We start from the raw sequence: 11344 nt of genomic DNA on the forward strand, positions 1-11344 counted from the left end.
ACTTTCAGATAAAGAGATTGCACTACAGTACTTGTATTAGGTGAATTGAAAAATACTATTTCTTGTTTTTCACAGTGCAAATATTTGTAATAAAATATATAAAGTGAGCACTGTACTCTTGGTATTCTGTGTTGTAGTTGAAATCCATATATTTGAAAATGTAGAAAACATCCACAAATATTTAAATAAATGGTATTCTGTTATTGTTTAATTGCATGATTAATTGCGATTAGTTTTTTTAATCTTGCAATTGTGATTAATTTTTTTAATTGCTTGACAGACCTATTTATTTTATACTTACATTTCAGTGTGTAGTATATAGAGCAGTATAAACAAGTCATTCTCTGTATGAAATTTTAGTTCGTACTGACTTCAGTAGTGCTTTTTATGTAGCCTGTTGTAAAACTAGGCAAATATCTAGATTAATTGATGTACCCCCTGGAAGACCCCTGCGTACACCCAAGGGCATGCATAACCCTGATTGAGATCCACTGGTTTAGGACACAGAGTTTGAACAAGAGGCTACAGCCTTAGTAATTTCAAAAAGTGCATCCTATTTGTCAGGAATCTGGTTGTTTGCATTAAACCGCGGTTCTCAAACTTCATGGCAACGCGAACCCCTGCAGACAACAAAAATTACTTCATGACCCCAGGAGGAGGGACCAAAGCCAGAGCCCTGCTGCCCTGGGTGGGGGTAGGGGATAATCAAAGCCCGAGGTCCACCACTTTGGGCAGGAGGGCCAAAACCCAAGGGCTTCAGCCCCAGGCAGGGGGCCTGTAACCTGAGCCCCGCCACCCAGGGCTAAAGCCCTCAGGCTTCAGCTTCAGCCACAGTGGTGGGGCTTGGGCTTCAGTCTAAACCAGCCCTGGCAACCCTATTAAAACAGAGTCATGACCCACTCTGGGGTCCCAACCCACAGTTTGAGAACCGCTGCATTAAACTGAAAGGTAAATAAATATGCTTGTATTTTCTGCACAAGCTTTGCTAACAGAAAACGCCAGCCTCCAGCCCCCAAGAGCCTCCAGCCTCAGTCATGCATTTGTCTGCTAAGCAGCATTTCCTCTTGCCCAGGTCACATTCTGCAGCCCTTGAGGTGTGCTTCTACTTGCATACCCATTTTTGTTTGTGAAGGAGTGATTTTTGCAGACAAGCATTAGCTCTCTTTATAAGTGAAATAGATTATTTTCTAACTGCCAGCGCTGCCAACACCCTGGGGCTCAGATACCAAACCACCCGGAATGAAAGTTTTGCAGGCCAAATTGGTTCCCAAATTACATCTGTGCAACCCAAATAGTTTCAGATTCTACCCTCCAACACCTGTGCAACCCCCATTGCCTTTCATGGCTGAGCAGCTGAAACCAGTTACAATTTAAACAATTCTCTTGCCTTGTAAGATTGACTAGAGCCCTGTTTGATCTGAGGAGTCAGCACAGGCAGCAGGACTGAAAATCATCTTTAATGCTGAATAAATGCAGGCAGCCGGACGTTTGAGGAAGACGTGGTGCTTTCCCCCCTCCACCTTTACACGCCGACTTCGCAAAGTCAGATCCCACTAAGCATGTGAACGTCCACTAAGCCAATGGGAATGTTCCATGTCTAGAGAAACAACAGGCTAAGGTCATGTGTCCTCCTGTATCTCACTCAGGAGTAGAGGCCTAGCGATACTTGGAAACGTACAGAAATAGCCATCCTGGAATCAATATTTCAGCGTAAAAGCCTGCGCAGATGCTTTTATTCCAGAAGAAGAGTTCCTTTCAAAGAGGGTTAAGCTAAAATCTGAAGAAGGTTCTCCATTCCATAAGAACACCCACCCGGGACTTCTACTGAAAGAACCATTCTGCTGTAACTATTCTAGAATAACTGTTGTGCTAATTTCTAGTTAAATAGCATCTCAGAGGGAAATTCCAGCATCGTTCAGAAGGATATTAATGGCTGGGATTTTAAAAAACAGTTTGCCAGTCAATATTTGCTCTTATTTCCTAGTGTCTATAAACTGTGGATGTCTCAGAGGGTGGGTAACTGAAAATAAAGAACCTTTCTCCTCTAGGATAACAGGCCCAAGTCAGTCCAGATCAGTAGTGGCAAGAAGCAGTGACACTCCATCAGCTGGTCTTGATACAGAAAACTGAAGTGTTTCAATCTCAGTACCCTTCCTGCTAATCTCAGCAGAGAAATCACCATGCTGATTTAATCACTCTCGCTGTCCTTCCCGGTAAAAACTAAAGAACATTGACCAAGTGTTGTTTATAGAAGCTTTGAGTTAGCTCTCATGTAACTTAGGTGCATTTTATGCAATCAACCAAAAAGTCTGCCATTTCCAGGCTCTAGGCACATGTACATATACATCAAACTAAAATAACAATTTCATCTATAAAATCTCCTCCAAAACAGCTGAAGCCATGAAAGCCTAAGTGGATAGAGAGGATATCAACAGGGCGCTTTTTACAAGCACAAAATTCAAAGGAAAAATTGATAGATTATTTCTAATACTTCGTTTTACCGGCTCCATGGACTGGTGATGTACTGTATCCATGATGCAAACAGAAAAGCAGTTATTACATCAAGTGTCAAAATATTTTCAAAATCATACTGCTGCAAGCTGTTTTAAAGTGTTACCACTTTGCAATACTCAGTGGAATCCAGTGATTGTAAAGTGAGTTCAAAACCTCCGCAAACTTAGTTTAATCTTTTTGGACCCATACTTTTGGGGCAATCCTGCATAATGAGGTGACAGAACTTAGGTTACAGCATCCAATCGTGATCTGCCTTTATGGACATCATTTGACAATTGCAAGAGGTTGGCTCCGCCACCTTATAGGGTCCTGATTTTTAGAAGCTGCGGAGTACCTGCCCTCTCAGAAATCAGACCCCTGCAAGACGTCTTGGTTTGGGCACCCACCATCACTATTTGCTTTGAAAATGGAGGCCCATAGTTTTCAACAGCAAGGTGGCCTTCTGCATGTGTAGGACTTACATGAAGCACAGGCAGAAGCTTGGCCTGGAGGGAAGACAATTTCCATTGCCTTAGTGCTGTTTTGTTTTCTCAGAAGATCAAGAAAACAAAAGTAGGAGCTTACTGTACATCTTAGGCAACAAGTACCCTCAACTCCACCTTCTTAATAGCAGAAATTCTACATGGCTTCAATCTTGCCTAGATACGTAAGAAAACTACCTCAGTTCTTGCTCTGTATTGACAATACCTGTTTGGGGAAACCCAGTCATGTAATTTCACACACAGAGAGGTCTTTTCAGTACTCTGTGTATAAGCAGTAACAAATGCACTCCAACTTCCAGTAGTTTTTGTAAAGGTTTATAGTCCTTTGCAATGATTGCATGATACATTTTCTTCGTCCACAATACAGTCCTTAAACCAGGAAGTGCCACTGGCAGCTTAGGCCCCACCTTCTAACAGCTGGTCTTTGCAATCAGATCTATGCTAGCTGCAGAACATCAAATGCACTTTCAACATCTCCATTTAATATTTACATTCAAGCAATTAATAATAGGAAGCTTATAGTTGAGACATTTCTAGTAGCAGCAGTTTCTATAATAGCTTGTTTAGCTTTAGATAATGAACTTATTTTTGACATAGAAACAACACATGTACAGTATCAAAAAATATATACCAGGGAATGGTCCTGCAGCTCATGAAGACAGGTCAAAGGAATGAGACTAACAAATGCTGAATGGTTAAAAAGAACACAAAATATTTGTTTGATATAGTTTATAAGGGGATCTAGGGACTCCATAAATCTAGGATTTATATTTCATTATATAAATACCTACAAATAAATATATTCGCGTGGCCAGAGAGGGACCAGCTTTCAGCTCAAACAATACATTTCAATAACACCACGTACAAACGGGAGCAAGAATCACTCGACAAGTTAGCACTGTTAAAATATAATACTATGTAACTCTGTGAGTAACTGGCCGGCCCCATCCTCGTGTGTCCTGATACCTGCCAGTCCCTGGGACTGCAGGGATGGAGCAGCAGTAGAGGATACCCCCAGCATAGCAGGGGCAGAGTCACTGTGTCCCGCCCTCCCCTCCTCTTGGGCAGGGAGGCATCTGGTGGGATTCTCCCTGCATGAGTGCTGCAGTCACCGTGGTGGGGAGGGGAGGGAGGTGGGTGTCAGGGCAGTGACAATACCTTAGAGGGGGTCGAGGGGCAGGCAGCTCCAGGATAGTGTCAGGGTCCCTCCCCAGGGGGAGCAGCCTCTGCCCTTTCACACTGTCACATACTCCTTGAAGGTCACGGTCAGGCAGTTCGCGGTCACATCCGTGATAATTATATTCCCAAAGAAGGGCTTGAACTCCTGCAGGGGCTCTGCCTCTCCCTCCCCGTCCGCCTCCTGCTGCTGCTGAGGCTCAACGGCCGGCTTCTCCGTCGGCACCAGCGGCACCTCCGGCTTCACCTGCGCCACAGCCAGCTCACGCTCACCCCGGGGCTTGGCGCAGCGCAAGTCTATGGGCTCGTCCAGGTCCGAATCCAGCAGGATGACCTCTGGCTGGGGGGTGGCTGGGAGAGGGGGCTCGGGCCTCTCTGGCGCTTGGGGGCTCAGGCAGGTGGGGGCGCTGATGCTCCGTGAGGTGAGGCGCTTCTTGCCTGGCTCCCTCTCCTCATGCGGCTCAGAGAGGCAGCGCTTCCTGGAGCCTGGGGTGGAGAGATTCAGTCCCATGGGGGCAGGGCTGTGCTCCCGGCTGGGCTCCAGGGACCAGGGCACAAGGTTGGGCTTGGTGGTGAGCTGCAGGGGCTGCTCGGGGGGAGGAGGTGCCTCCTTGGCAGGGGGAGTCTTTCTGGGGCTCCCTCTGAGCTCTGTGAAGGGTGGGCCCCCCCCAAGTCCAGCTTTGCTCTTGGGGTCACTGCCTGCCACTCTCTCCTCCCCATGCTTTCGCCAGGCCTCCTGCTTCTCCTCCCCGCCCCTGCTGGGAGTCCTCTCCTCAGTGGTCCGCTTCCTGGGCGGTTCCCCGGACTTGATCTTGACGGCCTGCATGCCGTTCTCCATGTACTTGCTCATGACGATGACAATGCGCCCGTTCTTGTTCTTGTTCTTGACAATCTTCATTTTGCCCCCCGGGCCGTTGCCGGTCGCGCCGTCGCGGGAAGGCGGCCCGGTGCCACTCGACGGCTTCTTCTCAGCTCCGTTCTTTCCCTCTGCAGCCAGGTTCTTTGCTGGGCTCAGCAGGCTCTTGGCCGGGCTGTGGGCCCATCTGTCTGGGTGGGCGGCCAAGGGGCTCTCGCTGTGCTCCAAGCAGGCCGGGCTCGGCGGCCCCTTGCTGCCGGGCCGGCAGGGGGGCTCATACATCTTGGGGTCCGGCTGGTAGTGGTGGTGCTTCTTGCTGTTCAGCTGGTAGTAGTGCTTCCCTTTGCTCTGCGGCTGGTGCCTCCCGCGGCTCTCCTTGCCGCCAGGCTGGTAATGGTGGTGCTTCTTGCTGTCGAGTTCGTACTGATGCTGCTGGCCCTTGCCGGACGAGCTCAGCTCCAGCTTCGGCCTGTTCTCCGCAGCGGGGTCCCGGAGCCCGGTGAGGACGTTGGAGCGCCGTGCGAACGAAGGGAGCTGCAACACAAGGTCAGCGAGTTTAGCAAGAGCCCACCCAGGGATACTTCACACAAGAGGTCAGCTCTCCTGCAGGAGTCCATCCAACCAGCTTATGCTCACCCAGTGAAACAGAGCAGTCGGAGCACCCGCAGGACGGGGCGCTACAGACCTTAACGTGAAAAGCTGTGGCCTGTTCCTGGCCTAAAGGCTTCACGTTGTTTGAGATTAACTGGAGGTAGTAAAAAGTACCCTTCAATCAACTGTCCCTATTCGGCAAGGGTAAATCGTGGGTGAAGGACACCCAAGGCAGAGTACAGATCGCTGAGGAGAGTGGCAGCTAACAATGCAAACAGCGTCATCACAGCTTAACAAAGCCCTGCGCCCAGCCTCCTCCTTCTCGCCAAAGCAAGTCTGCCGCTAGGCTTGGGGTGCACCAGCACCACAGGTCACTGCCGCCTTCCGTCACATGGGGCAGAAGCGACGTTTATAACTGGAGACAGACCCATACAAATACAATGGCGAGATGGGGAATGAGATCTGCCAGGAAAGAAATACCCAGGAATTCCCAGCAAGGTAGCCACCAGGAAGCCTCTTCCTGCAGCAATGGACTCCTTCCTTCTCTTCACGCTTTCTGGGGTCTGTCCCAATTTATGCTCATTGTTACACCGAGATGTTGTGCGTGTTTGATTGAATGATGAAGTCAGAGTTTGGCATGGGGGGGGCGGGGTTGGTTGTGGAGAGGAGTGGGAGCGGCTTCATCTGGCATTTAAAATTAACAAGGGATTTGTATGTACACACTGATCCTGAGCATGATGAAACCAGATGAAATGCTCCTCCCTGGAGAAGGGAGGAAACAAGGGAGTTTATATTAAAAACAAAACTAAGTGGCTTTAATCAGTCTATTTGGAAAGATTGCCATTTAGAGATTGCATTTACTTTCCGGAGTGTGAATATTCTCAAGCCTGTGCTAAAAATGGGGTTCCTTAGGAAAAGAACATTGTGGCTTATTGAATTCACCTGAACGACTAGCGGCTTCGGTTTTGGTCCTCGCTTGCGGTATCCCATCAGCTGCTCCTGCCTCTCCCTGCAGGAACATAAAAATCAATAGCGATGCAATTACTTTCCTACAGCACGCTGCAGAATTGGGGGGGGGGGGGAGCCGCGTTAATTCTCCGCACACATCACTCAGAGACACATTACAGTGAGAACATGGGGCCAACAGTGTGTACAGCTGGACAAGCAAAGAAGTGAGCTGCTAAGGTTCCTGGAGAGCCAGCAGGACTGGTTCGTCCCGGGAATAGCCGGCAAGACCAGCTATTTATGCGAAGTCTCCCTCACGCGCACACTAAAGACCTCCCATAAACAACCAAACAAGACACAGCAAATTCCTCTCTGTGGCCCCACATCCTGCAGGGCTCGCTGAGGTTCACCAGCGAAGCGCAGATCTCACAGAAAGCAAGCGGGATTTCCAGAGCACGCTGGAGCCCGAGCTGCCTTCACGCTGTGACAAGGCATCTCAGGCACTAGCTGGCACCGAAGTGGAGCGCGGGGCAGAGAAGGGAGCGGGAGCCCCCCGTCGTTCCGGTGGCCGGCGCAGAAGGCCCGGCGAGGTGTGCGCGGCGTGCGCCGCGCGGAATCAGCAGCCGCGGCGATGCTAATGATCTCATTAGGATTCACAGGACGAGCCCCGCCAGCCGTCACTCAGAATCGCTGCCTTAAAGGCCGAGGTCTCCGCGGGGGGAGGGGCCGCTGGTGCTGAACCACCCAACTGTCGGGGGGAGGCCAGGGCAAGCCCCTGGCCGGGGCCGTCACCCCTCGGGCGCCGGGTACCCGGCTCCTGAGCAGGGCAAGCATCGCTGGCTGCCTGCCTGCCCGGGCGGCGCCTCCAAGTGACCAGCCCCACCCCGACCCGTGCGCCGTAGGGGGAGGGGTGGGACGAGTATTTGGACCCCCAGTGGGTGCGGGCCCTGGGCACTGCCCCGCTAGCCAGCAGCCGGGGAAGGGCCGGGACCCAAGGCCGAGAGAGGCTCGCCCGCGGCTGCAGTCAGCGCATCTGCTCCGCGCCAGTGCGCGCGGCGGTGCCCGGGCCGCAGGGTCGTGAACTCCTTCGGCAGCGCCTGGCACTCGGCCGGGCAGGACGCGCCCCGGCGGGGTCGCTCCGGAGCCAGGGAGAGCAGCGTCCCCCGCGCTAGCCGCCTGCCTGCCACGGGCTCGAGTTTACAGTTTGCGCCAAAACACCGCAGGAAATAATGCGCCAAACGCGAGCGAGGAGCAGCAGCGCCGCCTCCGCCCCCCCAGGCAGGCGAGCGAGCGGGGGAGCTGCGGGGACAGGCTGGGGGCCGTTAGCCGAGGGAAATGCTCCCTGCACCGCGGGCAGGCGGGACTGCACCTCGCGAGCTTCTCCCTCGAAAGGTGCAATCTCCATCCAGGAGAGGGGCGGTTCTTCCCCGCCCCGCAGCGCCGCTACCGCACCCGTGACACCCCCTGTCACAGCAGCCGACATGCCCGGAGCCCGCCCGCGAACCTGCCGAGCTGCAAGCCCTTGCCTCGGCCCCGAAGGGGTTAAGTGAAGTTCCGTGACGCATTCACAATTGCACAATGCCAGCTCGCTCCGAGCTGCGCTCCTGCAAGGCTCGGCTCTGCAAGGGGGCCGGGGCCGAGCGCTCGGCTGCTCCGGGGCCGCCAGTGCCCAGCTCGGCAGCGGAGCGCGGCGCAGGGCATTCCGGCTGCAAGGCCTGGCCCCCGCGCCGCCCTAGGTCCCCCCCCCACACTGAACCCAGGCAGGCAGGAAAGTGGCCCCGCTGCCACCCGGCGCGGGGGTGCGCCGCCCCACGCCCCTTCCCTTCTCCCGAGCTCCGAGCCCCAGCGGCGCCGCTGGGTTCTCCGCCTCCCCTCCCCCGCTGCCAGGCCGGGTCCGCGCAGGAGCGCAGCGCTCACCTGTTTTGGAACGCGATCAGCAGCCTGGGGTCCAGGATGTTTTCCTCCGGTTCCCACGTGTTATATCTTGCAAGGGGGAGAAGAAGAGCCATTGAGCAACTGACCGGTGCGCCCCCCGAGAAGGGAGACGGGGGGGGGTCTCCCCTCGCCGGTGAGCTGCCAGGGGCCATCTTACAGGTTAGGCACATTGAATCCACGCGCACCTAGCCCCACTGCGGAGTGCGCATTTCGAACTCCAGCTGCCCGGAGAGGGGGATGGGCGGGGGGGTGTTTATTTAGCGCAGTTGTTATTCCAGAAGAATTCTAAGCATGTCACGATGCGATTTCCCAAAGCCCCTGTCCTAGCCCCACTAACACCCGTGGTCCTGACCAGGGTCTAAGCAGCAGAGTCCAAACCCCAGAGCAGCCCCTCCCTGCAAGACACTGTCATGCAAACCCCAAATATCCGCCACCCGCAAACATCTCCTTCCCTTCGGTGCTCAGAGGCAGGGTTTGCCTTCCCCGCGCCCCGTGGCAGCGCCCTGGTGGCAGCCCGCTGCCTCCTCCTCGGCCAGGATCGGGGGCTCAGGACCGGCGGGGCGTTTTATTTCATGTTTTAAATTATTTTCCCCCTGCTCAGTTCTGCAATATGGAGCCTGGCTCCCGAGGAGGGAAAGGGGGAAGGAGCCATTTTCTGCTGCACATCAGTCACCGTCTGCCTCTCTCTCCCTCCCCTTGCTTCTGCCGGGCTCCCCGGTCCCCCCTGGCCTCTCCGCAGCCTCTTTTGGAGCATGCAATAACGGTGCCATTTCCCGGACAGAAAGCATCGGGTGCGGGCGGGGGGGCTTGCTGCAGCTCAGGCTGGGCCGGAGATCCTGCTCCTGCAGCCCCCATCCCTGGTCCAGCTGCAGCCCAGCTCCCCGCCTGGGTACTTACTTGGGGGACCAGCCTCTCCATTTCACCAGGTACTCGACTCTGCCCTGGGGCGGGAGGGAAAAGGGAAGGCGTCAGCGGCAGCCCCGCAGAGCCCCGGCCGCCCTCCCGCACCCCCGACTCCCCGCTCGCAGCCTCCCTCCCGGCCTCACCTTTCGGATCCGCTTTTTCTCGATGCTCTCCACGGCGAAGACGTGCTCCCCCACGGCGGGCAGCTCCATGCTGGGGAGGCTCCGAGCGCCGGGCTCGCCCCACTCCGCCTCCCGCGCCCGCAGACACTGAGCTCCAGCCGCCCCGGCACCGCAACTCATGCAAATCGCGGCCGGAGACGTCAGGCGGGCGGGGCCTCCCCGGGCCCGGCTGTCCGTCAAGGGGAGACGGGGCGCGCGGATTGGTGCAGATCTGCCGGGGAGGGCGAGCGGGAGGAGACCGAGAAAGGGGCGGGGTCAGGGGGCAGAGAGGGGCGGGGGAGCAGGCGCCGGGGGGGGGAGCGGGGGGCTGTTGGGCCGCGGGCGGGGGCAGCGCCGCGCAGCCCCAGTTGCAGAGCCCCGGCCGGTAGCGCGGAGCTGCCCCGTGTCCAGCGCTTCCAGCAGCGGGCAGCAGAGCGCCCGGGGCAGGTGTCTGCCCCCCACCCCTTCCGCGGCCAGTGAGGGCAGAAAGGGGGCAAGCGAGCGAGAAGGGGGCAAACGTGAGGCGAGAAGCAGGTCGGCCTGGAGCCCCCCGGGCAGCGGCGGCGGGGGTAACACGATCTGGGTGACACGCGGGATGCAGGAATCATCCCAGCCCCCGGTTCTCCTCCGTCCGATCCCGCATTCCCGGGTCCTCCGAAATAGCGGCTCGGGGATACCGCGGCTGGCTGGGATTCCCGAGCCCTTACGCTTGGAGATCTGCAGGGCGGCGGGGGCGATTCCTTCTGGGCCCCGAGGCGCCGCCGGAGGAGAGGTCGGGAGGGAGGACACGGGGGAGGCGGCGAGATGGGAGAGGAGGGGAGCCCAGGGAGGGCGCAGGGCTGGGGAAGTGAAGGAGCCGAGAAGATGGGGGGAAGGAACGGGCTCTACAGAGAAAGGCGGGGCGGGGGGGGGCAAGAGATGCTGGGACAAGAGAAGGAAGGGCCAGGGCAGGAGGCTAACCCAGGTTGGCTGGGAGGGGAGGGAGGGAGGAGGGCCCCACGTGGTTCCGGGAATCTGACCGGGGCTGGGGGGAATGGAGGGGCTGAGAGAGAAAACAGGGCTCCGGGAAATGGAGCCAAGGGAGGCAGCAGGGGAGAAAGGAGGGAGGCCAGGATGGAGGCAGAGCGCAGAGGAGGGCGGCGAGCTGTGGAAGTCGAAGGCCAAGGAGCCCCGGCCTCTCCCCTGCAGCGTGCTCGGGATCCCAGGGAGGAAGGGCTTGCCCAGCCTGCGGGGCCCTCCCGGACAAAAGGGGGGGTTGCTCTTTGGGGGGTTTAGTGGTGACCCCGAAGGGAAGCGATGGACACAGCCCGCGGCTGGGGAGCTCCCGTTGCTGCCCTAACCCACCGCATCCCTATCGAACAAATCGTCAGCAAAGCCCCAGGCAGCGTCCCCCGAGCCGGGCTGGCAGAGCCGCGCTCAGCATTAGCCAGGGGGGCACCATATGCAACCCGCGAAGCTCCTGGCAAGTGCAGGGGGATTGCAACGTCCGCCGCGTGTCCATCCGTCAGAGCCTCGCTGCCCTCAAGCCCCGGGGTGTAACTCCCTGCTCAGCCCGGGACTGGGGAGGAGGGAGCGAGCGGAGCTGGGGGGAATTCCTCAAGCCCCAGGGGCCTGGAGACAACGGAGAGCTGCAGAGGCTGGGAGCGACACGCGCCCCGTTTACACTGGATCCAGGAAACGCTCCAGAGGGGCGAAACGATTTCCCTGGACAATAATTAAATGTGCATTTGCAAAGTCGGAGGCAGGGTCTGACTATCTTCCTGCCCGCGCCCCGGGGCTCA

The 11344-nt window shown here is 56.3% G+C and overlaps 1 protein-coding gene across 2 annotated transcripts; it reads right to left on the bottom strand.

The window, feature by feature from the left end:
* Positions 1-3295: 3295 nt before the first annotated feature.
* Positions 3296-9712, bottom strand: CBX4 (chromobox 4). 2 transcript variants are annotated; one of them, XM_073310288.2, is made up of 5 exons: positions 9546-9712; positions 9397-9440; positions 8482-8547; positions 6562-6628; positions 3296-5562 (listed from the first exon to the last, which is right to left on the bottom strand). In XM_073310288.2, exons 1-5 carry the CDS (start codon positions 9702-9704, stop codon positions 4231-4233), a joined length of 1668 nt encoding a protein of 555 aa, XP_073166389.1. In that variant the 5' UTR covers positions 9705-9712; the 3' UTR covers positions 3296-4230. The 2 variants fall into 2 exon arrangements, with proteins under 2 accessions (XP_073166389.1, XP_073166390.1); XM_073310289.2 differs by lacking the exons at positions 8482-8547; positions 9397-9440; positions 9546-9712 and adding an exon at positions 7934-8280.
* Between the last annotated feature and the right edge of the window lie 1632 nt (positions 9713-11344).

This window comes from Lepidochelys kempii, chromosome 14 (assembly GCF_965140285.1).
Source record: "Lepidochelys kempii isolate rLepKem1 chromosome 14, rLepKem1.hap1, whole genome shotgun sequence".
NCBI classification, from domain to species: domain Eukaryota; kingdom Metazoa; phylum Chordata; order Testudines; family Cheloniidae; genus Lepidochelys; species Lepidochelys kempii.